Genomic DNA, 25,073 nt, shown 5'->3' on the forward strand with positions numbered 1-25,073 from the left:
TTTCCACATCCCTGCTACCAGTGATATGTAGAGAACATATATTTTATGTGGATAAATGGTGCAGTCAGCTGCCATGAGGTTACAAAAGGTAGGTGCAGATTACCATTTACTATGTAATTGCCACCTGCAAACACTACGGCATGCATGTGTTTGCAGGTGGCAATTACATAGTAAATGGTAATCTGCACCTACCTTTTGTAAAGCATCAACAGGGCTGTCCTGTCCAAGCTTTCTAAAATTCCTTACAAAATAACCACATGAACCACAGCCATACATCTAGAGCTGTCAGAACTGGGCTATGGGTTGTGGTCTGCAGTTGGGAACATGGAGTCAGGACCCAAGGGAAGTGAGGAGGCAGGGTCAGAGAATAAAGACTGAATAGCAATTAGTACCAGAGGTGAAATCAGAAGACAGGACTCAGGAACATAGAGTAATAAGGATCAGAGGACAAAAACCAACGCAGAGCCAGTAGGAGTCAGGACCATAGTAAAATCAGGATCAGAGGGTAAACCAGAAGGCAGAACTGGGGTACCTCCACATGACCTGTTTATTGAACATTCATCCTTGTTTTACTCTAAGGTGCTACTGGAAGGAATTTTTTTTATTTTGTTTCATCCTGGTTTGTTTGCATTGTTATATGGCTTCCCGTCAATCATTTCCAACACTTTCTAGTGCATTGCCTCATCACTTTCTGCACCACAAAAAGTCCTTTTTCTAAAGTGGGGTTGTTGTGCAAGAGCACCAGAATGCTTTAATCTACTTTAATTGTGCAAACCTAAATTAGCTGGTATGCAATTGAATCTTTCCCGCAAAATAGTAACAGTATGGAATGGATCTTAGTAGAACAAGCAAAGTTCTACTGAGACAGGAAGCCCTCTTGTTTTCCTTCCTGCCCAGGCTTGAATAGTCATTCTGGAAGGTACCTGCCCAAGAAATTGTAGTGATTTTGCTTGCCACATGGGGTAATTAATGGTCAACAGTTCCAGAAATATGTATTTAGATCTAGTTGGATACAAATGTAATCTGGTAAAGCAAGGGAAAATTCAGTAGGAACAGAATTAGGAAGTGAAGCATTATTATGAGAGCTGAAAGGTTGATCAGAAAACTAGGATCTAGTCCAAGTTATAATTTGGCAGCCAAAATTAGTTGCTAGCCCTCTCCTACTTGGCTGTTTGGCACCTATACTGCATTTTTCTGTGTTCTTATAGAAAAGGGGAGAAATGTTTTAAGTTAACAGTGTTGTCCCACATGCATTTGATTTAAACTAGAGTTATAGAAAGGCTACTACAAATATTGTTGTGGAATTATGGTATAAAGAAAAAGAACAGATTATGTTGCAATTGAAACTTTCCCCTCTGCATTTGCAGCTCAGGCCCAGAAGCCTTGAATTGTTTTCAGAGAGAGCAAGTGAAAGTGACAGGAAGTTGTTGTTTTTTTTGAGTGATCATGTTGAGTGAAATAGCAATGGCAGGATGGTTGAGGAAAAGAGGTGAAAGGAAGCAGAAATGTAGGTAGGTAGGTAAATGAGAGGTTTGAAGTTGCTCTGGCTGCATTAATCTGACATCTCTTGAGTAACACAAGGAGAACAGTATTGCTTTTTGAAAATGGAATTTTTATACTGTGTCCTTTCTTCCCAGCTTTCTGCATAAGAATAGGATTAATGACATGACTGTTTCTTGACAAAAAGAAAGAACTGTTCCAGTTAAAGAGTATGTTAGCATTCTAACACAGAGAATCAATTTAGGTCAGGTCCTAGAAAATATTGGAGCACTCCTATCTCTCCTTGTAATAAATGTGAAATGAGGATGCTAAACACTAGACAGAGTCGTCAGGTTCCAATATTCCAGACCAGGGTTTGGATAGTAAGAAGAGTGGAGCTGCTTGGTAAAAGTGCAATTTGCCTGAAGAAAAATCCATTAAAAATAGGATTTCACCCTCTCTCTAGGCAGTCAAACTGAGAGGAGGAGCCAATCTCATTCAGCCCAGGTACATTCTGCCTTTGGCAGAATCAGTAGGCTATAGCTCCTTCTGTAAATGTGCCGGCCCATGTTCCCTCCACCTTCCATAGATATTGCCAGCATGTACAGTACTAATCAGGCCATTAAAATACGCTTACATTATCCAGTTTATTACAGAGATTCGTTTTTGCTTTGCACAAGTACACACAATGCCTTTGTTGGTTACTGGCTGGTCTTAATATGGGCTGATCTTGTCTTCCAAAGATTCATAATACGCACATCCTTTGAAGATGTGCTTAAACAGTAGAGTGAAGGAATTCCCTATGGTACTCCCTAAACTCCAAGATACGTTACAGTATTTTGCACCCAGAAATATAAAGACTAGTATATTGTGATGTGCTGCATTCTTGCACGAGTCACTGAGGGATAGTCCATTGGCAACTCAAGTGCATCAGATAATGTGGATAAAGCTTCTAAAGAAGAGGCTCAGTGTACTAGAACGAAGCTGCCAGCCGAGACTTCACTTGAAACAATTGCCCTCCTCCTCTCTCCTCAAAACCTCAATAATATGTATTTTACTACTTGTTTTAGCTTACAAACTAATGTCTTAACATCTGTGAAATATAAAGCATTTCATTCATATATCAGTTTGTGACAGATGCAAGGCATTCGCTGTTTCTTAAAATCAGTGCAGACTTAGCATACAGAGGTGCTAATTAGGAATATAAATAGACAGCAGACAGTTGAGATTGCCCAAAATACTTGATTTTTCTCTTTTCCCCCCTTCAAAATCATACTGTCTACTTCTGTGCATATTGACCTAAGATATCTTATCTGCAATTGACCCCAGTGAATTACAATGAATATGAATGGGAACAGACTACAATAAAAAAATAGTAATCTCTCATTTAAGACTGTACAGCTAGTGTCCCCACCTTGTACGGGAGCTGTGCAAGAGATATCAAAATGAGTTAAAAAGTATAAAATAGCAGAGAGATGAGAAGGGTGCAGACCTGTCCCAAATTTCATCCCTTAAGTTAAGTATTTACTGAAAAGAAACATGGAAAAGCCCAGTATATTGAAATAATTCAAAAGCTTAGGAAAAAAGCATTTCGAGAGGCTTACGGTTTTTAAAGGGTTTTTTTTTTTAAAAGCAATTTAGGCCTCAGGATTGCAACACTGTCACACATGTTTGCCTTTAAACACTTGGATAGTCTTTGATGGCTTCAGCAGGATTGCTAATAGGATCAAAGTGAATCACTTCCCTTAAGTGTTTGCAGGATGTGGACCCTGGTTGGCAGGATAAAGGCCATTTTATAGATTTATCATTCTTGCAATCACTGACTGTGACTTTAGAGTCATAAAAGAATAAAATAATGACTGCTTTGTCCAATAACATGTTGTATTTGGTAAGGTTTTATCTTCATTTCATCCCTGTAGAGAACTTCAGCTCATCACTGCCTTTTGACAGGAAAAGGGAGGAATGCTTATGTTTCTAGGAGTCTACAAGACCTGCACACACCACTTTTTGTTAGCCTTTTTTATTATACATGCATACAACAGATAAAACACTAAGTATTTCACATAGCTTAATAAAACGCGAGACTTTCCACGCATGCCAAGAACAATTTACTGGATGTGATTCTTGCAACATACAGTGATACCTATAGCATTTCTTAGAAAAGAGGTGCCTCTCTGAATGGAGACATCAATTTATCAAGAGGGGTACCTTTATACAGTTGCAGCTTGTGTGCAAGTGTGCACTGCTGGGTTGTTGGTTTTCCTCTGCTTAGCCTCACAACTATTATTGCTGAGGGTTCTTAAGGTTCAAAGTTATGAAGCTGCTTATACCTGGGAAGTTACTTTATTGGTGCAGGGCACCCAAAAAGGCAGCTTGTCTTCCACAGAAAGTTGGTGTGGGTTCCTGCACTTTCTGTCATAGAAATAAGCCATGCTTTTCTTCTTAAAAAAATGTTTAGGCATACTCTTATTTTCCTACTCATACTGAAATACTGCTCCTCAATGAGGCCAAACTTAAGATTCACAAAATGTTTAGGGGTATGCGAACCCCTGCATCCCCCAGAAGAAAAGCCCTGGATATAAGCTTGAACTTTCTGTTTACAAGGGAGACAATATCGGGGTACTTCTGTCCCTGCTAATTGCAAAGTTATCTTTACAAATTTTGTTAGCTTGAGCGGCTCACTTGCCATTTTTCTGCTCATTTCTCTAAGTCTCGGCAAGTTAAATTTCTGCCTGGGGAGCAGATGCATCTTGTCTGTAGTTGTACAGGAATGCATGTACACGTATGAACACTTAAGACACAGGGAGGCAGCCTTGATGTGACGACAGGGGTTTTGCACGCATTTAGCAGTCTCCCTGTTTCCTTCGCCGACTTGCCGGAGGATTTGCTTGCGTAAAAGAATGTACCTTCCGTGCTTCTCTTCAAAACACAGACGTCCACTAAGGGGGCAGATTTTGGGGGAGACGCCGAGCGACGGGAGAGGAAGTGCTGCTTTGTGCCGGGGACGTTTCTAGCCCAGCGTGGGGATATGGGGAGTGAGCAGTTGCGTCTCGGGAATCGGGCTCCCGGTGTTGTTAGAGGAGGTGCTGAGGGAGATCGCATCAAGCCGAGTGGTATTTGCGGCGCGAAGAAGGAAGCGTGGTAGCAAAAGCAAAAGTCCCGAGTCCCAGACCGCTCTTTGCCGCCCCGTTGCCATGAGAACAGCTTCCTCCCCCTGAACTCTCACCCCGCGCAGGCCGCGGAGACGCCTGGTCACATGATCGGAGCTAACATGGCGGCGGCCGCTGTTATGGGGAGCTGATTGCAGGTGCCGGGGCCGTTGCCTGCATCCGCCCTCATCCCCGGCCATGCAGAGCGAGGGAAGGGAACCCGGTGGTCGAGAAGAGGTGCGAGCGGGGCGCGTCTGAGAGGCCGGAGCGTCTCTGGGGCCGGAGCCGCTAGGGCAGGAGATGGGGCTTGTTTACATCCGAACGGGGGTTGGGCCATCATCCCTGAGGTGGGAGGGGTCTGCTTATATCCATATCCATAAACTTGGAGGGTGCATTTTTTTCATTTAAGGACGAGGCATACCCTCCTCCCATCTTCGGAGCCGTGCAGAACGGCTTTGTTTATCTAAGGATGACACGGGTCCCTGGAGGGGAAAGACCAGGAGGAGGTTGTTTATCTTTGGTATCTAGGAACTAAGAGCAATACAGGTATACTTGCTCATTTGTAAGGAGATTAATTTATAGCTAAGCCAAAGCTAGACAGCATGCTGCAGGCTGCTTTTCCCCATACAGTAGTCTTGTAGGCTGAGGAATTAGGGAGTGGGGAAGTGGTATGGAACCTTGCAAGCAGTTGGGATGAACTACATTTAGGGTGCTGTGGATATCTATATTTGGACAACAGCCAAGTCAGAGGAAATGTGGGTGTATTTGTGTTTGAAGAAGTTATCTGGGGAAGATTAAATTGTGGTATTGGTTTGAATTGGTAAATATAGGCAACACCCAAAAGGGAAGTTTGTCAGGTAGATGAGAGTGCTGTGGTGGATTTTTCTAATCTAATTCCCCCATACACTCCCTAAGACTGCTTCTCAGAATGGGGTAAATAACTCTGTGGTTTTCTCACCAGCAAGTTCCTAATGCTTTTTTGCTCCTGATCTTCTCTTAACAGACCTTCTTGCGAGTGAGGGCAAACAGACAGACCCGGCTGAATGGTGAGTGCAGCAGAAATCCTGTACCATTTTCCCCCTTGTTCCAAGATGAAGACTTTCATTATCTGGGCCTAACAAGTATAATGCTTCCTTTCTTTACAAGATTCCTGAACTAAATATGCCCCAAAGGGTTAAAGCTTCAAATCAATCATTTGTATTCCTAACACGTTTTGTTCCTCTCTGAACCCTGTCTTAAGTTGCTGCCCCTGGGTTACATTTATGTAGGCCTCCCAATGACATTGCTTTTCAGGCAGCTTGCAAACATAAAATATAATGCGGTAAAACAACAATTGCAGGAAATTATTGTCAGCAAAGGTAAGAGAGAGAATCATTTACTCAGCATTATTAAAAACACACCATGTGGAAGCAGTAGATTACAGTTCAAAACTTTAAATAATCACAGATCTGAAAATGCTTGGGATAATTATTTTTTTAAAGTATTTTACTTGGCATTGAAATGGCCATAAAGAGGTGGGAAGCAGGCCTCTCTGAGGAGGGCATGCCACAATTGGGGTACCACCACTTCTTGTTAAATGGCCTGGTTGATATTGCAAAGGAGAAATTATCAATTCCAAGTAGAAGAATTATTTTACTGCTTGCCGTTTTAGAAATAATGATTTTCTTATGGGTGTAATGAGATTAGTCTTTTTTCCCCAATGGCATTGTTTTCACTTGCTTACCTGCTATAATCTTCAGCTGTCAACAATACCTGCTTACAGCTAAAAAATACATACAACTATAATTCCTGTTTGTTTCATTTATTACAACTTTTTTTTAATTCCACCTTTCTTTCAACACCCTCCCCCAATGCTGTTTTGAAACAATGTGCAGGATAAATGCCTTTAATATCTCACCTGGTTATATGGACCTGATACCTCAGTAATTTGCAACTTGGAGCTGAACCTAGTACTACTGTGTATGTAATAGCAGATTCCATAATTTTTGGTCTTAGGATAGACCTGCCTTCAGAGAAGTAATTAATTCAAGATGTATTTTGTAATTTTTATCCAATAGTACGTAAAACACAGTGTATTGTCACTAAGTAGGAATAATTTTTCAAACATTTTATATAGTGACCCTTTATTTTAATTGATTCTACTTCCACTGCCAGTGAACAGAAAAACATGTACTTTTATCATCTTTAATTTGGTCAAGAGTAAAGATTATGAAAATTCATCCCTGAGAAGTTAAGAGCAACTTTAAATTATCCTGACAGTGCAAGAGGAAATTTTCCTTGAATTCTTGAATGCCAGCAATATTCAGAGCTGTAACATACTATGTTGGATAAAAGGAGAGAGCTCTTGAATTAATGAGGACTGTGCACTATGTAGTGAATACACGTGATCTGACTTTCACATACAACTACAATATATTTCTGCTACTGAATAATTCTAGGATATGATTAATGAATACAATTGCAGTATTCTATTGATCATCTTGCAAACATTTCCTTAGGACACTTGGAGCTATTACTGGAAATGATTATAGCAGAAATGCTAATATTTTTCAAAAGAACATGATCATTTTTGAAAGCAGACCTAGGTTTTGCCAAATATATTGTATGTTGGCTGTATTTGGACATAATGCTAAACCAGCATTCCCCAACTGGTTGCCTCCAAATGCTTTCAACTTCATTTCCCATCTTCCCCAACCACTGAGCACGCTGGCTGGGGTTAATGGGAGTTGGCATTCAAAGAATCTGGTGAGCATCAGATTGGAGAAGGCTGTGCTAAACCATGGTCTTGCATTATAAGAACAAACCTCAGTAAACCTTGGGCCAGTATACCCAACCCTCCCCTCTGGCTTGGCTATAACAGGAAGATCATCACCAGTTTAACATGTTGTGTAAACCATAAGCTGTCATTAGTTTTAACTGTGGTTGGCTTAAATAAATTATCATCACAGACGTATGATATGAAGTTGTCTTGTTTCCACTAACTATAGTTTGACCTAGTTCAGAGGACACAGCAATCTGCAATGCATCTAAAACCAGCATTGAAAGTTTCCAAACTCTTCTGCATGGCTGTGGTAGTGATAGGGGCATGAGTCCTGGGCAACCTGTTGTTCGTTCTCACAATGCTAAAGTGTGGTTTAATATTGCATCTAAACCATTTCATTGTTTCTGTGTTAGATCATTGTGAGTGTTTGGTGTCCCATCATAAACACATCACTTGCTCTTCTTCCTCATTATCTTTACTAACTGCTGTGTTGTGTTAATTGTATATCTTGTGGTATTTGAAGAACAGCTAAAGTTATAGGATAGTTGGGAGTCTAAAATCAGCAAGGAAAAGACTGGAGCTTGGGTCTTAAGTCCTACAGTGCTTTGATTTTGCTTTGATTTGTTAAGTCACATAACATACAAGATTCACATTCCTCTTTCAGTCCCCCACCCCACCTTTTCTATATACCTGAACACCATTACAGTTTCATTCTTTGGAATACTGTTATTAGCAAGCAGAACTAGCCCAGCCATAAGATTAAGTAACAATAATGATTATCTGCCTAGGATTAGCAATATATGAGTAGTTCACAATCCTTCAGTTGGAGATTGCTTTACACTTGCTAAACAACTTAATCAACTCTTGTATTTTTGTTCATCCTTCCTTCAGGTTATTTTTAGTCTAGATTGGCACTTTCTGTAGACATAGGCAGTTCATTTATCTTTTTACTTTGGGGTTCCACTGAACTCTCGGGATAGAAATCTGTCATTGAGACTGTATTTTGCCACACCACTGTTTCCAAAGTCTCTCTCTCTTTGTAGTCTTTTACAAGGACTTGGTCAAGATGTCTTTGAAGATCCAGGTGTGGTAAAATTCTCTTTGCAGATTCTCCCCTTCAACCAACTCATTTTTTTGGAAAATCAGTAACACTTCCAGCAACACAGAGGTTATTGTAAAGAGACTAGAAATCAACTGATCTCTGCCGAGTGGAGGAAGTGAGTAGATTAGCTTGCTGTTCCTACCTCTATACTTTATGTGAATGGGCTAATGTCTGTACCTTGGAGAGTGCTGTTGCAAACTCATTCCCATGGAGACACTATAGAACAGAGTATTGGATTAGATGGGCTTTTGGCCTGATCCAGAGGCGGACTGTTATTATGGTTTCAGCTGATGGTCTAAAGCTGATGGAATGCACTCTGCGTCACTGAAGTCACCTGAGCCTCAAGGGACAGCAAAGGATCCAGAAGCACCACCAAGATGTATCCACTCCTTGAGAGGGAGTATAACCCCATCAGGAGCAGGCAGCTTCTCTTTCATCTAGTCTAAGGAACTACCCACTAACAATGCCTTTGCCTTATCTGGATTGAGGTTCAGTTTATTGGCTCTCACCCAATCCATTGCCGAGGCAAGACAACAGTCCAGCACATCCACTACCACACCTGCAGATATAAAGGAGCAGCAGAGCTGTAAGTCATCATCAGATTGCTGATAATGTACTTCAAAACTCTGGATAACCCCAGTCAGCAGTTTCATGCAGATGTTAAAAAGCATAGGGGATAAAATTGAACCCTGAGGAACCGCACACTGAGGGCTCCACATTGCTAAAGAGCATCTCCCAAGCATCACCCTCTGGAAACAACCATCCAAGTAGGACCAGAACCATCACAAATTGGTGCTGCCCACCCCTATCTCGGACAGCTGCTCTAAAAGGAGATTCTTTGTGATGGTATCGAAAGAAGCTGAGAGATCAAGGAGAATTAACAGGAACACATTTGCCCTGCTTTTTTCCTGACAGAGATAATCATACAGAGTGGCCATAGCAGTTTCTGTGCCAAAACTAGGCCTAACCACCATTTGAAATGGATCTAGAAAATCAGGTGAATAGAAGGCTTTGCCTGTACTAGATATTGCATAAGATAAAACTTACTTTTATGTTTCTTTTGTTTGTTTCTACTCTGTGTTCCATGACTTGGTCAAAGGCCTTAGAAGGTCCTTTATGAGAAGCCATGTTAGAAGAGTGCTAGTTTTTTTGGTGGGTTTTTTTAAAAAGTGGGATGCAAATCTACGCAGATCACAATAGCTGACTCTCTTCATTTTCCTGTGCCTCAAATAATTTAGCAAATAGTGATAGCTGCAAAGGGTGCACCACCTCTTTATTAGCAGAATTAGAGGTGTTGGAAAGATACGTCTTTGAAAAATCTTTGACCTTGATATTGCTTCCCACTTAGAGTAGTTGTATGCAAAGATGGCGGTGGTAAATTACACACATCAAGGGGTGCAACAGCAGATCTTTAAGGATGGGCAGCTTCACATGAGACAGTCCTTCATGTAGCTTGGTTTCAAGCCGTTTAGAGTTTTATAGGTAACAACCAGCACTTTGAATTATGTTCTGAAATGGATTGGAAATTAATGTTGCTGATGGAATAAAAGGTTCACATGATCCCATCACTTTGAAGTGATGAAGAACCAATGTGATCATTCCTCAAATACAATCATGCACACTCTACCAAACATAGGACCTTCATTTTTACTTCATGAAAATAAACTCTAGTTTGCCCAGTAACTCTCAAACCTTGCTTCAAGCTGTCAGTCATGAACATTTCAGTTTGTTTTTGTGTTTGACTTGGACCAATCCCACCTGTTCTGAAGCAGAACAGAACAATGCTGGAAAGAAAAAAAGACAATTTTTGTCCAGTGCTCAGATCCCTATATTCCCATAATTATTCACATAAATTGTCATGGCTATTTGTCACTAAAAAAAAAATTCTTATAGACTCTTAAAAAACAACAACCTCTAGAGTTAAAAAGAAAAGAAAGAATGGAAGAAAGTATGCAAAATGTATATAATGTGAGAGAAAAATGCAAGGTCTAGTTATAAGAATGCCCAAATAATGTAAATATCACTCTATTAATTAGTTGTAAAGTAACATGTTTTAGTGGTCACATTTGCACCAAGTTTTAGAAAATATATGAAGAACTATTAATGAAGAAAAAGATACTAAAATTAAATATTTGGCATTTTTAAATGATTAAATTAAAAAATTGGCATTTTAAATTATTTAAATCAATTCACTCTGACTAAAGTAGGTCTTAATATCCAGAAATCCTAATGCATCTCACAACAAACTGTTCAGGTACCTTGTTAGACCTCATATCAGCACTGTACTTGGGACATGCATGCAGTCTTGTCCAGCACAAGAAACTGAAATGGAGAGGACTTGAACCAGTAATGATTGGCAAGCGGTCAGGACTGAGTGAGGAATCTGCCGGCATTGCCTCTTTAGCAGCAGCAGGCTGATGGAATCTACTCTAGAAGCTTCAGGATGAATAAATGGATAGACGAAACAAGTTAGGGGGTTGGAAATGATATTGACTGGGCCTCTTTAGCACAACTGGGTCCCTAGGATAGATGGGGTGCAGAGTTCAAGCTTGGGTTTTTGTGCATAAATGGCAGACAAAACATAGATCAAGCATATACAAGATAGGTATGTAAGAGAACTCAGTATGAATTCCATGCTTCCACCCAGCAGCTGAGCTCAGCTTCAGAAGAGTTCCAGGGATCTGCTGCACAGTACACATGGAGGCATGGCAAGATAAAGGCAGGGGATTTGTGAGAAAATGAAGCAGAATAAAAAAAGACTTCAGAAAAGGAGGAGTGCTCCCATGCCCAGTAAGAATCATGAGAAGCCTACTTGTTTCCTAGAAAGACCTGTCAATCAGGAGCATAACACATGATAAACTCCCTTAATAGAGCAAGAAAACAAGAGCCTGATAAACATGTCAGTAACATAAAACATGTCAGTAACATAAAAGATCGAACTAAGCATTAGTTCTTCTATCTATGAGAGCCAGTGTGCTATAGTGGTTAAGAGTGGTGGACTCGTAATCTGGGGGACCGGGTTCGAGTCTCCGCTCCTCCACATGCAGCTGCTGGATGACCTTGGGCTAGTCACACTTCTCTGAAGTCGCTCAGCCCCACTCACCTCACAGAGTGTTTGTTGTGGGGGAGGAAGGGAAAGGAGAATGTTAGTCACTTTGAGACTCCTTCAGGTAGTGATAAAGCAGGATATCAAATCCAAACTCCTCCTCCTCCTCCTCCTCCTCCTCCTCCTTCTTCATCTGCAATACGCCAAGGACCACCTCTCTCCATATGAACTTACTTGGACCCTGAGATCATTTTCTGAGGCCCTTCTTCATGTACCTCCTCCACAAGAGGTCTGAAGGGTGGCAACACGAGAATGGGCCTTTTCCGCAGTGGCTCCCCATTTGTGGAATGCTTTCCTCAGGCTGGCACCTTCATTATACACTTTTAGGAGCCAGGTGAAAATGTCCCTCTTTAACCAGGCCTTTGGCTGAGTGACATCTGATGCTCTTTAAAAGTATGTTTTGGAAGTGGGGATTATTGAGGAGTTTGTGTTTTTATTATGTATTTTGTGTCTTTTATGTTGTGATTTTATGTTGTGAACTGCCCTGAGATCTACAGGTATAGGGTGGTATACATTTTATAAATAAATAAATTGGATCAACAAAATAGAGGCTGTCACAGATGAGTGCTCAATGTGGAAGGGCAGGTCTCCCCCTGTATTTTAGGGTCCAGGCATAACAGTGCAGCTGAAGTAACTTTCTGCTGCAAGTCAAGGGCCAAATCAGTGTAGTCCAGGGTGAGCCACGGCCATAATGAAGAGGGAAATTTGGCAAGATAGATTGCTTGACGTTATGGACACGCTGGTGCACTGGCATCATTACTGTAATATAAGTGGCCTCCTTGCATCCTGGGTGAGAACTGGAATAAAGAAGCTTTTTTTAAGAAGAGATCCGTACTTAAATGAGGGACATTTAAGTGAAAGTCTTTTTTTCATGCTGTTTTATATTCAGATTTTTTTTTATAAAAAAAAAAAGCCCTGTGACTTAAGGGTAAGGAAAAATCAACCCAGCCCCCCTCTTTGCTCCTGCGACAGGAATACAGGGGAGAAGGATTAGCGAGCTAATTAGAAATGATTGCATCTATCAGCACTAATTAACAATACTGTGGTCTCACTTGTGTGTTCTTTTGAGCTGTTCTCCTTCGGGACAGCTCAGCAGTTGCCCCCCTTCCTCTGGGGCTCCTCCATCCCTCCTACGTTGATTAGAAGTGATAGTTGAGCTCTATAGTAGCAATTGGAAATTCTGTTCAGTGGCTTTCAAACAGCCCCCCGTTTTTTCTCTCTCACACTCCAGATCCACCTCTGCCTGTATCAAGCTACTGCAAAAGGTGTTGGAACAGAAACTTTTTGTTAGCTCTTCTTCACTCCATTTACACTTTTGTTCATGCTGCTCTTACTTTGTGAGCAAAGCAATTTTTCTTTGCCCAGTGTCTCATGGGTCTCTAAGGTGGACTGTGTTGCTTAGAGCCCCTAATGCTCTTATTTGCTGGATGCTGTTGAAAAGTTTGCCAGCTGAGGCACAAAAATCCTTTGCATTAGTACTGTGTGTGTCATGATAGCACACAAGCAATGATGGCAGAAAAATCTGCTGACGTATAACCGGTTCAAAAAGATTTAGGATCAGTATAATGACAGGTCTAAAAGTTTTGCAAGGGCACTTAAAATTCAAGTTTAGTTTTTCATTAAGTGGACTTTTAAGTTTATAGAAATGATTATTCATGGACCCTGAGTTTTTATGAAGTGGTTTTCAAGTTCCGTTTCCGTTATTCTCACACCAGACTTATGGAATAAGTTACATTATGTCCATAGGGTTTGCAGTAAAATGTTTTACAAATCATGCCACTGGGAGTCAACAGGGAATGTTGCCCCAGCTGCTCCTTGAGGGCAATGAGAAATATTTCTGAAATCCAGCTGGTTCGAACCATGCCTCATACATATTGAGGATCTGAGCGAGTATGACATCGGAGGGGAGTCATTATTGGCTCTGGATTTAGTAGTTGAGACCCACAAATGCAAGTCAGGTGGGTAAGACATACAGATTTAGGACAGATTTGCAAATCATATTCCTTGGGTGAATTAGGATTACCTTCACTTGCCAAAGTGAGAGAGCCCTGTGTGCAGCTTCTTGTGGGAGGGCTCTTGCTTCCACCTTGGAGAAAATGGGAAAGAAAAGTCCAAGAAAGCAACCTCTCTAACAGAGACCTGCTGAAAATGGAGCTGCAGTCTGGAGATAGTGCCTGAAACTGTTTCCTCTTCCTCGTTTCCCAGAAGTGTGAGAGAAATAGTTAGGTGTGCCCCATCCAGAATGGACTATCTCTCTTCAGAAGGCTGCATCAACTCTTCTCATTCCTGTACTCATTCCCACATACCAGAAAGGAGCTTTGTTATTCTAAACACAGTGTGCCAGCTGTTTAGACTTGCCCTCTTTTGTCTCCCTTTCCCTGCTGGAGAAGGGGGGACAGAAACTTTGAGTCCTCTTAGCTCCACTTCAAGTGTGATGGAGTTGGCTTTTTTGTTTCTTGAGAGAGTGTTTTAGTTCTAAGTATAGGAGGGAGAAAGTGGGCAGGTGCCCGTTAGCACTACACTGTATAAACAGCCTAGTGATAATGGTAGCTGCACCTCTCTGCCCTGTGTTCTTCAGGTGGGGAGAGGAGCTCTAGAGTAGCTGGAGTGAGGATAGTGGGGATGGCTCAGGCAAATGGATTGCAGGTGGATGTCTGATCCTCCTCTGCGGATTAAATAGCCTGTGTTGCCAGCCCAAAGTGCTTGAATTTGCTTATATGTTAACTCCAGAGAAAAAGGCCCCAAACAGAAAAAAAATTAATACCTTTATTGAGTCAACATTGGTCTGGTTAAAAGCTTTTGCTGGGTTCCTGTATTGCCTCCTTGGATTATGACTAAAAGCCTACCCTGCTTATGGCATTTGTCTTACTTTCCAGTGCCTCCCTTAATTTAGTTTTTGGGTCCTTTCTTCCCACTTGGTGTGTGCAGCATCTCGTTCTCGCAGTGCAGTTGCAATACATTACAATTTCTGCAGCAAACTGGCAGGCTCATAATGTCAATAATTGTTACTGCATTAAGTGACTTCTCTGTCATGTCATCTCTTGTTACTACACAGAATATCCTTGGGCTCTTATTTTGGTCTCTGTCAGAATTCTGACCTTCCTTATTAAGTTGTTCATTTCCCCTGTCTGTGATTGAAATATCTGATAATATTTGCTTAAAGCCATCTCTCTTAATGATCAGTGTTGTTTTAATGCAAATTTTTCAGATGTTTTGTCCACATTTAATGAGGGTTCAAATTAATCAGCAGTTTGGTAAAGGAAAAAGTTCACCAGAGGGGCATGTCTCTTGAGCCTACAATAGAATTTTCTCCCCAAAAAGCAAACTTCAAGCTCCATAATTGGAATTACTTGTATATATTCTGCATTGCTTCTGCTTGTAGTCATTTTGGGATGAGATGTAGGAGATTAGGGATAGAATCTGAAATTGTAGGATTGAGCAAAGAGTACAAATAGGGATAGAGGGACATGGTGCTGTTCTAAGTGAAATCTTCTGAGCACAATTAAGTCCAGTATAGTCCTGCTGTGATTTCTAAATATTTACTGGAAACTGCCTGTGTGTGTTTGGGTCTTTTCTCTATATTTCAAAGCCTGCTTACCTTTTAAGCAGAAGCTCTCTTTCATAATTATAGAAATCATTTTGACGGAAACCCTTCTTTCTGACATCTTCACAGCTGTGCAGATTACTAGGCTCTTGGGGCTTCCCATTTATACTGATTGGTGTCTTTTCTTAGAGCAAGCTTCAGGTAGTCATGTTAGTCTGCAGAAGTGTTTTGTGGCATCTTTTATAGCAGTTTGAAAACTGTTCTCTAGTCAGTATATTGTAAAACACAACTATTGAATAAGTCTGATTAGGAACAACGGAGGCAAAAATAAAATTGATGACTTATCCTAGGGTGGATTCAGGAGGCGAATAGGACCCAACTAGTATCTTCATCCTGACAGTGTGGGTTTTGTATTTGCAGGAGATGCTGAACATGAAAATAGTGGTTCTTAGGCTTTCCCAGGGGAGGAACAGTATTATAAAGATAATGGAATCAGATATGCCCTTTTGAGGGCAAGGCACTTGGTTTGTGTTTGACTTAATTTCTACTGTGCCGTGAGGATGGTCGCTGTTTTTGTTCACTAGGGGGGCATTTGGTTAAATTCATTAAAGGTTCTGTAACTGCACAAGATGAAACTTGAGCACAGCTTCTCAAGATGAAGCAGGTGGAGTGTGGTGGGGAGGAAACCACTGAGGCTCGGTGGAGGAAAGAGCAAATGTTTGCCTTGAAACCTTGCATCTATATCACACTCACTCTTTGTAGCTTTCAGTTATTCATATTGTTTAATACCTACAAAGCACCTGCAGTTTTAAAGTTCCCTATATATCTTAAATTAAGCTCACAGATTCACAGTCTTAATAGACATAATACAAAAGAAAAAAAGAAGGGAGAAGCAAGTGAGCATTGGAGCAGCAGGTCCTTTATTGGCCAATGGATGGGGCCAGGTTGGTCTCCCCATTGCCAGTGTTCTTTCTGAAAGGCATGAGATGAAGCCTCACAGGGGCTCTAGGCTTCCTGGCTGACATCAGAAACTAGTATGTTCTTCCCTTTGGTTCCTCAGTCACCGGGCAACTATATAACCCATTGTGTTTTTCTTTTCTCTCTGCTTTCCTCGCATAGCTCGGATTGGAAAAATGAAACGGAGGAAGCAAGACGAAGGACAGGTATGTCCCCTCTGCAGCCAACCTCTCTCAGGATCCGAGGAGGAGAGGAGTAGGCATGTCGAACAATGCCTTGCAAAGGTAGAAGCACTGAGGGAACCCTACTGCCTCTCTCTCATTTCTTCCTACCCTCTGCTACTCCTGTGATCTGGGTAGAAACCAAATTTGCAGATTGAAGTGCACATGGCCATGTAGATCTGTACTTGAGTTCTATCTTGAAGTTTGGAGTTCTGTCTTGAAGTCTGGATTTGGCAATCTCATTACTCTAAAGACAGTTTTCCTAACCTTTCAAATGAGAAGGGATAGCAGGTGCTATTTTTGACTGTTAACTAGGAGACCGCCTGGCTTACTGCTAGACTTTGGTTATATCAGACAACTGTGGTTTAACCAAAATCCAGTAAAGCTCAGAGATGGACATAGATTGGAGAGAAGATGGTTATCAGAAAGTTTCTAATAGACAGTAGTTTTTCTCCCTCATATAATAACTAGAATCCTCAGTCATCCTATGAAAGTGAATATGATGCAGCACATAGTTAATCTGCAGAATTCTCTGCCACAGGATCTAATGATAGCCATCAACTTGGATGGCTTTAAGAGGGGATTAGAAAAAATCAGGATAAGGCTTTCAGTGGCTACTAGTCATGATGGTTTTGTATTACCTCCAGTATCAGAGGCAGCATGTCCCTGAACACCAGTTGCCCACAAGTGTGTTCTTGTCCTGCTTGCAGGTTTCCCTGTAGGAATCTGGTTGGCCACTGTGAGAACAGGATGCTGGATTAGATATGCCTTTGGTCTAATCCAGCAGGTTTCTTCTTCTGTTCTCTGATTTTTGAAGGAGGTGTTTATTTTTTAGTGTGGGGTTGGGGGACTCTGGTAGTACAACTGCACAGTATTAACATTCTGAGCTGATTTCACTTAGGTTCTGGTCTTCCTGCAGGATAGGTGACACTACTCCATCAACCTATCATTCTGGTCATGGTGGCTTTTATAGCAGCCTCTGATACAGCTGACTGTGGACTTCTGTTTTTCAGTTAACATACATTGCTGGCATAACTGGAGTTGCCTAATGGTGATTTGAACCATATTTTCAGGGTTGGAGTAAAACTGGCGATAAGATGATTAAGCATTGCCCTTGAAATGGAGCATTCCTTGAGGTTCTCTCCTATTGGCTGTATTGTTTGGTGTATTTGTGTAGTCCTGCCAGTGCTATATTAATAAATAAAAGTATTTTTGTAGCAGCACCTTCATACACTTCAGGCTGTCCTAAAGAGTTATCCAATAGCAACAGCGATCCTGAAACTTGATGTAGAGTGTTACCCTTTTGCTCCTAGAAGAGTTGCAGCTCCAGCTCCACTTTTTTGCCTTATCTAACTTTCTAGTTTTGCCTAGTTCAAATAGTTTCTAAATTTGAGGCATACTTTCCACACAGTAGCAAAGCTTATATGTGTGAAAGAACTTAATTCCTTTCATTGCAAGGAAGTATAGTTTTGATCAGAAACTGAACTGGAAAGTCTTGAATTCAAATTTGGCCATGAATTCAGTATTTGGCCTTGGGCAATAATGTCACAGCCTCTGTCCCTATGGTTAAATGGGATACTCACCTCATCCCACACTACCTTGGGGGAGCCAGTAATATAAAGTGAGCACTCAATAAGCAGCAATGAATGTGGATGACATTCTTTTCCCTGCTTCGTTAGCTTTTGCCAGTACCCTGTGTCAACATGTGCTTGCCACTTTGTCCACGATTAGCTTTGTCTATACAGCATGCATTGACAGGAATACTACCTACTAGCACCGTTTTTAACCCAGGACACTGAAATGATGCTTGGTGCTTTATTCTTTTCGCTTAATAGAGGGAAGGCTCATGCATGATGGAGGATGATGCAGTGGACATTGAAAATGAAAATGGTAATCGCTTTGAAGAATATGAATGGTGCGGGCAGAAGAGGATACGTGCCACTACTCTCCTGGAAGGGGGATTCAGAGGTAAGCGGGGCATTGTGAGGATTGCTGAGATGTGCTGCCGACTGAACAGTGCCCAGATCCCCTCCCTATCATCCCAAGAACAAAACAGATTGCTAATATTGGAGCTATTGCCCTCCAAACTGTAGCCCAGGCTAAGGGCTCTTTCCCTCAGCAATTTTTGTTCATGCATGTATACCCCCAAAAGTTATTCCCGTGACAGACATACTGTCTTCACAATGACAACATGTGGATGCTGATGACGGTTGAAGCAGCTTGTCATGCATGTGTGACTCTAAAGGAACATGGATGTAAATTCATCCAGAGAGTTGGCTTTCATCATAGTAATGATCTGTGGTATTAACATTAACAGAAATTTTATGTTATTTGTCTCCTGCCAGAAAATGCATTCACAAAAAGCAATCATACCTTACAAGATCAAGATAGTAAAGTTGCTTTTGTAAATTTCCCTTTGTAATTCTTAACTGTTAGAGATTGCTTAAGGGAAGTGACTTTGCTGACATGGTCAGGAGGAAAAATGTTTTTTCCCATTCATTGCATCACTTGCCATTGAATGTTTTTTAAACTGTGTAACAGGCCAGGTGCTTGCTTCTCAGTGTAGGTGGGAAGTTGCACTTCTGCCAGCACCAATATTTATTTTCCAATGGCTATGAAAACAGCATAAAATAATAGTAGTTATGAGTAAAACCCTGCTTAAATTAGCCTTTGAGGAGGAAATGTGGCCCAAAGTTGGGAGACAACAGGAGCAGCTACAGGACAATCAGTTTCAGCAATATTGTGCATATTTTTAAAAAATGGAAGTAGAGAATGAAATTGTAAAAAGCCCCAGTCTGGAGTGACGAAAGCTGGTTTATCAGCCGCTGGTGATGTATGGAAGTTGACAGCTAAGTCACTTTAGCACCTGCATAAAATATTAAAGGGCCGGTTATGCATTTATCACTCCATCTTTTTTAAGGCTGATAAATGAGAATTCAGCAACCTGCCATACACCTCCAGCACTGCAGCCCTCAGGGCTCCCAGACAAACACATCTTATTTTTCCTCCTTCTATTCCTTCCCCTGTGACAGGAAAATCGGCTGCAAAAGAGAGAATGAGTTATGGCAAAATGTGACCTTTGTGAGTTTTATTGGTGAATGTAATTTTAGCTGTGCACCTGACTCCTTTCTTACATTCAGCCTTTTGCTCTGTGTCAGAATTGACTAAACTGTCTGGTGTGAACATTGTGATTCTGTAGAAACAGTGTTCCACCCTTCCTTGACCAGAGAACCTAGTACATTGCCTCATCAAAGTAAAAGTTGGCATCCTCTTGTATTTTCATAGATTGCCCTGGATTCTAATTTAAAATATCCCAAGGAAAATCCCCCTGGGAAAGGAAATCAGGCTTAAAAGATGCATGAGTTACTAGGGCTTATAAATGATGCTCTTTCTTTCCTGTTTTCCTTCACACTTTAGTTTATGGATAAATCTGTACAAAAAATAGATAAATGAGACTTGAGAGGTAAGCAGCACCATGACAGATATTCAGGAGTTCAGCCATATGGGGAAAGTATTTTCTTTTACCTACCAATATATTCAGAATTTTGTCTACTGAATTGCAGTAGACAAATAATTTTTTGCTGTCCCGTGGGTTCCTTGCACCCACAAATTTTATTCATAATTCTCATTCAGCTGATTGACTGTTGCAGGAATGTGTTAACTTTTCAGACCCTGGCTAAGCCTATGGAGTTGGTCTTCCTATGCGCCCCGAGGTCTGGGAAACAGAAGCAGTTAAGTTCCTACGTAACCAGGAATGTTGAGCAGTCTGCACTTTTGTGCACAGTCTTAGCATGGAAAACATAGGCAGCTAATGTAAATTATCCCTGTCTTGTTTGTGAAGTGGAAATATGGACGCTCATCAGTCATTTTCACTGCTGTTTTGTACCCTTTCCTGAAATACTTTGGATTAGTTTCTCAGCCATTTTGATAGGGATTATCATTTTGCTTGTTGGCTTTGTCAATTAAGGAGCAATGGAAGCCATTTAGATATGTGTAAAGAAGCAAAATCTACTCTCCACGTATTCCGTGGAGTGTTTTCTTGATCAATCTATTGGCTTGTTTTTACCACATGATGTTTCTAAGCTATTGTCTCATTGTGATAGGTTGAGACAGGATTATTTGCATTGGGTTCTGCTGTTGCAGTGTTAGAAGATGATGCTAAAAATGACTGAATAAGGTATTCCATAGTGGATATATTTGAAAAGTGTAATTCCACACTTTATAAAGTGGAATAGTAACTTTTGTAGCCTTTAAGGCCTAATTCATCTTTAACATAAGAGTTCACTTATATTGACCATGTTTGGACTCAACACTTGGCCATAAAGTGCACATAGGTCCTGCTATCGGAAGGCTTACCATCTGAAATTTCAGTCATCTGAACACAAAAAATTACACCCAAACCTTGCTGCCCAAGTAGTTCATTCAGTTATCTAAATAGCTGGAGTTTGCTCATTTCCTTGCTTCTTTGTGTTTTGCTGGTCAGTGGCAGCCATTTTGATTAGAAACCAGGGACAAACGGAGGAAGGGAAAGAGATTGGGACAAATCAAGGAGCAGGAAAGACTGTCTTTTGCTAGTTGGCTGCAGCAGTTTGGGGTGGAAACCAAGGAGAGAGGGCGATCAGACAATTCACAGATTTGAAATGTTCCCATAGGAAATAATGTAAATAATCAGCTCATTGTGTGGTTGCTTGCCTAATGAATGATTTCCTGGGGACTCATTGTGTTCAGATAGCAAGACCTGCGTGTATAGATATGTGGATTAGTATGTTCATAGATGTGTGTTTGTGCATGCAGTTCAAGCACTCACTGTTGTGGTCCTCTCTTCTCAAAGCTGGGAAACAACTTGCAGAACTGCTGGCTTAGCGTCATGTCCAAACTAGCTCTTGTGGCTTGTTTCTTATTAACAAACCACCACCAGGAACCCAAGGGTAGTTCTTTATTTCTTGATTATAGTTTATTTGAGATAAAGCAACCAGGAGCATTGGTTCAGGTTTTGGTTCAGCTCCTGAATCAGATGCTTCTTGGTTTGTTTGCGTGCACCTGGAAGGGAGGAATGAAGTGGGAAGTGCTTGATTTGTTTAAATGTGGTTTATGGCCATCATTGCATCCTAACATGACCATTGTGTGTGAGAGAGAAAGTGTGGGGATACAAGAGGCCTGATAGAGCTAGATGGGCTGTGAGGACAGAGCTTAGACCTAAGAAACAGGGCACTTGGTAGTACAATCCATACACTTTACCAGTTTCCACTTTCAATAAGGTAAGAAATATGATACAGCTGTTTGTAGTAATTGGTTAGCTTGATGTGTTCTCCCCTTGAATTTAGGTTAGTGCAGGCATAGGCAGACTCAGCCCTGCAGATGTTTTGAGACTACAACATTTACAATAACACTTGAGGAAGAGCTGAAACAGAACTACACCCCACCCCACCCCACCCCGGTTAACTGGAAGGAGGCATGGTTAGAACGGTGAATTATGCAGAGGTACAGCAACACCCTGTATGTGGGTGATACTTTAGGGCAGCATTCCCCAACCTGGTGGTCATCAGATATTTTTGGACTACAACTTCCATTAGCCTAGTGGCTACCAACTTTTTTTGACCACTAGGTGCATTTAAATTTTTGAGTGGGTTTGTAGGTTATTCACAGAACAGCATGTCACCACGACATAGAGGAAGTAAAGGTGGAATCTAACATAGTACTAAGTCTCTCATTCAATCAACACAAGACTTTCTCCTTGCACAAAGGAACCTTCTTCCCCTGAACATACCCTAAATTTATTCTATGGGTTCCCCCCACTCTCTGGAGCAGATTTAGGAAAGATGGGAATGTCCCTTTGAACAAGTTGAAATCCTTGCATTGATAGGGCATAGTAGTTGAAAACCACCCTAAGTGTTCATTTTGTTTGACAGTCTAAATATTTACAGGTTGGACAATAATAAGTATACATGATACTTTTGTGACATTTGTAATACTTGACCTAAAAACTACATTTCTCTATTATTACTTTTTTACATAGAAGAGTACACTTAATTCAGTCCCTCAATAAGGGTTATGAATTCAGTGTTAAGAGAATATATAATTTAAGATGTAATTTTAAACTGTTTTTAAGGGGCACACTGTGCCTGATATTTAAAAAACTATGATTTAAATAATAACATTTGACATGAAAAATAGTGGGGCGGGGCGTACATTGGTTGGTTCAACTAGTGCTTTACCAGCAGTTTTGATTTCTGGATGCTGAAACTTGGGAGTGTTAGGCATAGTACAGCAGCAAACTGTGCCCAGGTTGGAGAATTCAGACTAATCTCACAACATTGTAAAGTTTTGTTGGAGACTCCCCAGTCAGTGGGGCCTGAATTTATATCTACTGAGCTTGATGAAGAATTGTTCCTGTGTTCTGCGTCTAATGCTCCAGCCTGCATCCTACTTGCTGAAATGCGGGAGGCACTGGGTTTCTTCTCACTTTTCCCCCCCTTTTAAATTCCCTGCATTTGTAGCAATCCCTCACTTGTTCTAAAGAACAGCTACTCATTTACTCTAACTGTTTACATTGCAAGGTTATCCCTTTAAAGAATTGCAGAGAGAAGTTGGGGGGGGGGTGGAATGCCTTTTTTTCTTTGAAAGCTTAGCAGTTTTGTCTGTGCGTCTGTTATTTGTGAGTGGGAGGGAGGAAGAGCGGGTGAGAAAAAAGTGCTTTATCCGAAAAGAATCATATTGGCTTTGTGCTGATAGAGGCTGCTGTCATCTCTTAAACGGCTTAGCCCAGTCAAAAGGCTAGCGGACTTAAAACAGTGTCTTACACGAGGATCGATGGAGAAAACACGGCAGTGGTAACTGTGAGGAAAAAAGGGTGAATGCAAGAGAGATAACAGTAATGATTGCATGGAGGGGAGCTGGAGGCAGGCTTGTTCTTTGTAGGAACCTTGCTTCAAAGGAGTCTGAGCTGCCTGGTCCCCAGGATGTTGCTGCCTCTGTGTATCTAGGAAGAGAGCCCAAGCCCCCTCCCCCTTTGCTGGAGCAAATGGGCTAAGTAGATTAAAGCATGATAGGTTATCTCTTCCCCCTATGTTGTATCACTTTTAGGAGATTTTTTGGTCAATCAGCATATTGTGTCATTCCTTTAGCCAAAGGAGGTGAGTTGGTGTTGGGGAGGGGGGTAAGAGTCTAAACTGCACAGTGAGGGAGCCATTGGGAAAGGGAGAGTTGGGCGGAGGGGGGGGGTGAAACGGTATGTCAGTTTATCGATCGCACCTCAGCCAGGAGAGCTGCAGGCACAGCTATGCGGGCACGAGCAGCAGCACTCCTAATGTGATTGAAAGGCAGTTAAAATGGCGGTGACCTTTTCAGGGGGAATTAGATTGCCTGCCAAGAGTGGTTAGAGGGAGTGATAACGCCAGCTTGAGGAAGCTGTCCAGGCAACTTCAAAGAGAGAGAGACAGAGACAGGAAAAGCAAGTGAGCGCAAGTCCCATTTAAACTCTGAGCTGTACTGTCTGATAGAGCCAAGATTGCTGTCCTCTCTAGATATGAAGGGTTTGAAGAATGTAGTCAAGTTCCCTGTCCTTGCCCTTCCTGCACTGCACCACCTTGTCAAGGAAAGCAACAACTGGCCAGCTGTCTATTCACCTGACACTCTTGGGGATTTCAGTTGCCTTGAAAATAATACACAGAGGCAAAGCCCTAATGACTGAAAGACAGTATGCAAGGCTTCCTAGAAGAGTGATTACTAGAAACCTTCCTATGAGGAACTGTGTGGTATGTTCTGAATTTGGAAGGTCTTTCACTTACAAGCAATTCAAAGGTGCTGGTGTTCCTACTAAATGAGAAACCCCATTGTTCTTGGTGTTCCAGGTTTCTTTGTCAAAAGATTACTAACCAGCTGGGTGGCTCCTAAATTGAGCCTTCATGGCCAGAGGCAGGATCCTTTGGAGTACCAGATACTGGGGCCAACAATGTAGGGAGGTCATATCTTGCCGTTCAGCTTCATGGGGGCATCTGGCTGGCCTCTGTGGGAAGCAGGATACTGGACAAACCTGTGACCTTATCTAGTAGACCTTTTCTTAATTTGGAGATTGAAGGACTGGCTCAGGAGCCTAACTTCTGTGCCAGAGCAAAGTATTTAATAGATGGTATTGTCACCTACACTTGTTATGACTATTTGAAGAGTCAGATGAATTGCTTGGCATTTCCTGCAGATGGCTGTCATCCCACTCTTGGCTTACAGCCTGTTTCCCCCTTTAACTTCAAATGCTTTTTGCTCTGAGCACTGATGTCACAGCAGACGTTTTGCAAAATAAACTGCAGAAGTGGCACCACAACCAACAACAATAGTGATTGTACTTTTATGTGTGTAGAATCCAGAAGCATGCAAAGTAGGTATCTAGGAGTGGCACATGTCTGTTCCTACAGTAGGGGGAAATACAATTATGATACGTAATAGTTTTATAATATGAACATTCATGGAAACCCTGCACTTGACATATGGAAATGCATAGTCTCATCTCACTCAAGCTGTTTTGTTTTCTAATCATTTTGAAATAATCTGCCTCTAGCAAAATGTGGATGTCATACAGTTGTTCTGCTAGGAATCTTAAAATATACAAAGGGTGACATCCCGCCTACTTTCTTTTGAAATTACTAGCTACATTTTCTTGTTTTTTCCCCTCTGGAGCACAAATAGGAAGATGCTTTTCTTTGAGAGCGCCTGCAAAGCTAACAGGCGTGTGCCTGATTTCCATCATCCAGTTTGTTCAGT

At 41.4% G+C, this 25,073-nt stretch overlaps 1 protein-coding gene across 12 annotated transcripts in view; it reads left to right on the forward strand.

Moving 5' to 3' along the window:
- RNF220 (ring finger protein 220) overlaps positions 1-25,073 on the forward strand; it is a 327,498-nt gene that overhangs the window by 243,921 nt on the left and 58,504 nt on the right. For 9 of the 12 annotated variants that reach the window (XM_081009391.1, XM_081009392.1, XM_081009383.1 and 6 more), the window contains 3 exons: positions 5,632-5,674; positions 16,261-16,382; positions 18,155-18,287. In XM_081009391.1, coding sequence (XP_080865517.1) covers positions 5,632-5,674; positions 16,261-16,382; positions 18,155-18,287 — 298 coding nt within the window. Of the gene's footprint in view, positions 1-4,699; positions 4,866-5,631; positions 5,675-16,260; positions 16,383-18,154; positions 18,288-25,073 lie in introns of those variants that run through there. The other 3 variants (XM_081009388.1, XM_081009390.1, XM_081009386.1) reach the window with 2 other exon arrangements.

This window comes from Podarcis pityusensis, assembly GCF_964106645.2.
Source record: "Podarcis pityusensis genome assembly, chromosome: 6".
NCBI lineage: Eukaryota > Metazoa > Chordata > Lepidosauria > Squamata > Lacertidae > Podarcis > Podarcis pityusensis.